The 2,500-nt window shown below is 40.6% G+C and overlaps 1 protein-coding gene across 2 annotated transcripts in view; it reads left to right on the top strand.

Annotated features, from left to right (window-relative positions):
• LOC140947620 (uncharacterized) overlaps positions 1-2,500 on the top strand; it is a 27,175-nt gene that overhangs the window by 13,352 nt on the left and 11,323 nt on the right. For both annotated transcript variants that reach the window (XM_073396767.1, XM_073396766.1), the window contains one exon: positions 1-766. This exon is cut by the window's left edge and continues 383 nt beyond it. In XM_073396767.1, the coding sequence (XP_073252868.1) occupies positions 1-766 (766 nt within the window). The remainder of the gene's footprint in view (positions 767-2,500) is intronic.

Genomic DNA, 2,500 nt, shown 5'->3' with positions numbered 1-2,500 from the left:
GAAGCGTGTCCAAACTTCTCAGCTCGTTTCGGACACAAGGCCGACGGGAGGTTCCTGAGCAAGTGCAGATTCCACCCAAATTTGGTGCAGTTTCAAGAGTATCAGAAGTCGCCGCTAATCAGCCGATTCACAGTGCGTCAAGATCATGGCCAACAGAACACGTGGTGGAAAGCAAGGCAAGCGGAAGTGACGTGAGACAGTCATGGCACGCCGAGCCCGCTATCAGTAGAAGAGAAGCGAATTCTTCAACAGCTAGCGATGAGCCTCCTGACAGAAAACTTTCTAAGACCTCTAGCATGCGATATAAGTCTACAGTTGTGATTACAAATATGCGCTCTTCGTCGTCCTCATCAGTAGATGAGAACAGTGGTCCAACACTATACCGATCTGGGCAAACCTCACCAGAAGCCGATAAGACACAGTCGGACGCGCTTCAGCTCAAGAAAAATGTAAGCGAGGCAGACTCGGCTCCTGTGAGAGCGTTTGGTGATGCGGGCGGATGGATGTCACGTAAGCCAGATTCTGAAGCAGAGAAGAGTCGGATTGAAGACACGCAGATCTTGCAAAGGCTTCTTAAGGATAAAGCTAACAAAGTTGATCGGTCGCTGAGTGTGAAATCAAGAGTTGCGAACTTCGAAGGAGGATTGAGTCGAAAGATATCTGCCGGCGTGCCTCATCGCGAGTCACTGAGTTTACCGCAGCGTTCATCCAGTCAAGGAAAAATTGAAGTTATCCCGAAGCCACTGAAATCAACCCAAGTCAACCAGTAAGTGACTTTCACTTTAAGACGATTTTTTAAATGGGCTATGTCACGCTAAAAGCTAAAACGTGTCTTCGAATCAATTTACAATGGTCCAGTTTTGTTATTTAAGACTGTATTTAGGTATTGAATCTGTTTCCTGCCGTCTGTTACAAAGGATGGCGGGGACGGTCGTGGAGTGAAACTTGAAAAAGTTGGGCCATCCTTTTCAAGTTTTAATGCTATGCCTGCAAAACACGCCACAAAATTATAATTGTTCATGTTCCTTGTGGGTAAAGATACTAAGTATTGATTTCATCACAGAATTGACCCAAAACAGTATTGTATTTTTAAGTAAGCACCTTAATCAAACCAGAATTAAGTAGTCAAATTAACCAGCTGCAACTCGAAGCAAATAATGCCCGAGAAAAAAGAACTGGTTCTGCTGTAGTTTTGATTGAGATATTAGCACGAGGTTGTTTATCAGCCAATCACAACGTGTAGTAATGCAGAACACAGACGAGAATTATTTTACATTGGTTTATGAACCAATCACCACAAAAGTAAAAAATTCCCGCGCTTGACACCGGCTTGCACCGGCTGCAATGTATTTGCCTGAAAATTTGATTGGTTGGTTAGATTTTCTCTGCCTGCTCTGATTGGCCAGAATTATTGCTTTGCTTTCGGTTTTACGAAGTCGATTGAAAACTGTTCTGTAATTTCTTTAACGCTGGTTAAAGTTTACTGTTGTTGCAGACACGTGTTACATAACCTTAAACACGAGACCGGTTCCCTGCAACATAGCCTTGCGACATTGACCCGTTTACAACATTTCAATATCATGACAATATCACCTGCTGTAATTAGTCATTATTTCCTAGAAACTGCTGTGTCACAATGCAAAAGAAAGATTTGTAAACATAGCCAATACCGGAGTATTTTTCCCAGTGGGTCGTACTTTAATTAGCAGCGGATGTTTTGAAGTTATCATTGACTACAACGGATCCCTGTAAGGTTCAAGTTGTAATTGGAAGAGCTTAAAAATACCGTTAAGCAGCAATTGTAAGTCCAAACGTAATTCAAACAGTGATTTTGAAATTTGCTACTTATAATTAAGCTTTGTTGTTGAAGAAACGTGTAGTATAACTGTTTATGAACTTGACTTAAGAGCTCTCGCTCTTAAATGGAGGAGTTGACGTCCGTGGAATGGTAGTCAGTTTCAACCACAAGATGTCGTTAACGTTTTTTAAATAGCCAAAACGTGTCTTCGTATCAACTTAATTCTAAACATAATGGGCTGGTTTTGTTATTGAAGACTGTTTTAAGGCATTAATAATATTTCCTCACTTGTCGTCTGTTGCTTCGGATAGCAAGGATAAACGTGGGTTGAAACTTTAAAAAAAATGTGCCAATTTTTTCAAGTTTTAATGCTAAGCCTCAAGTCACCAAAAAGTTTTATGGTTAGTGCTGCAGGATTTAATATTCTTTTCATAACTTTACCGGATCATTTTGTGTACTGTTGGTGAAGACACTAATTAATGACTGAAACCCAAAAATTGTTAACCTAAAACAGCAATATCCATATGACAAAGCCCCTTTGAACCACTTGAAGCACCTGTGATCCCACGATGATTTTTTTTAAAGTGGTATTTGTGGTTTGTGCTATAAAGTTGAAAGGATTTTATGCCACTTGCGAAGTCATGCAAAGAATCTTCTGTTATATTGATAAAGGGAACAAACGGCAAATTGTTGTTGCCCGAA

The sequence above is a fragment of the Porites lutea genome, chromosome 9 (genome assembly GCF_958299795.1).
Source record: "Porites lutea chromosome 9, jaPorLute2.1, whole genome shotgun sequence".
NCBI lineage: Eukaryota > Metazoa > Cnidaria > Anthozoa > Scleractinia > Poritidae > Porites > Porites lutea.
This window is presented reverse-complemented; position numbering and strand designations above follow the sequence as displayed.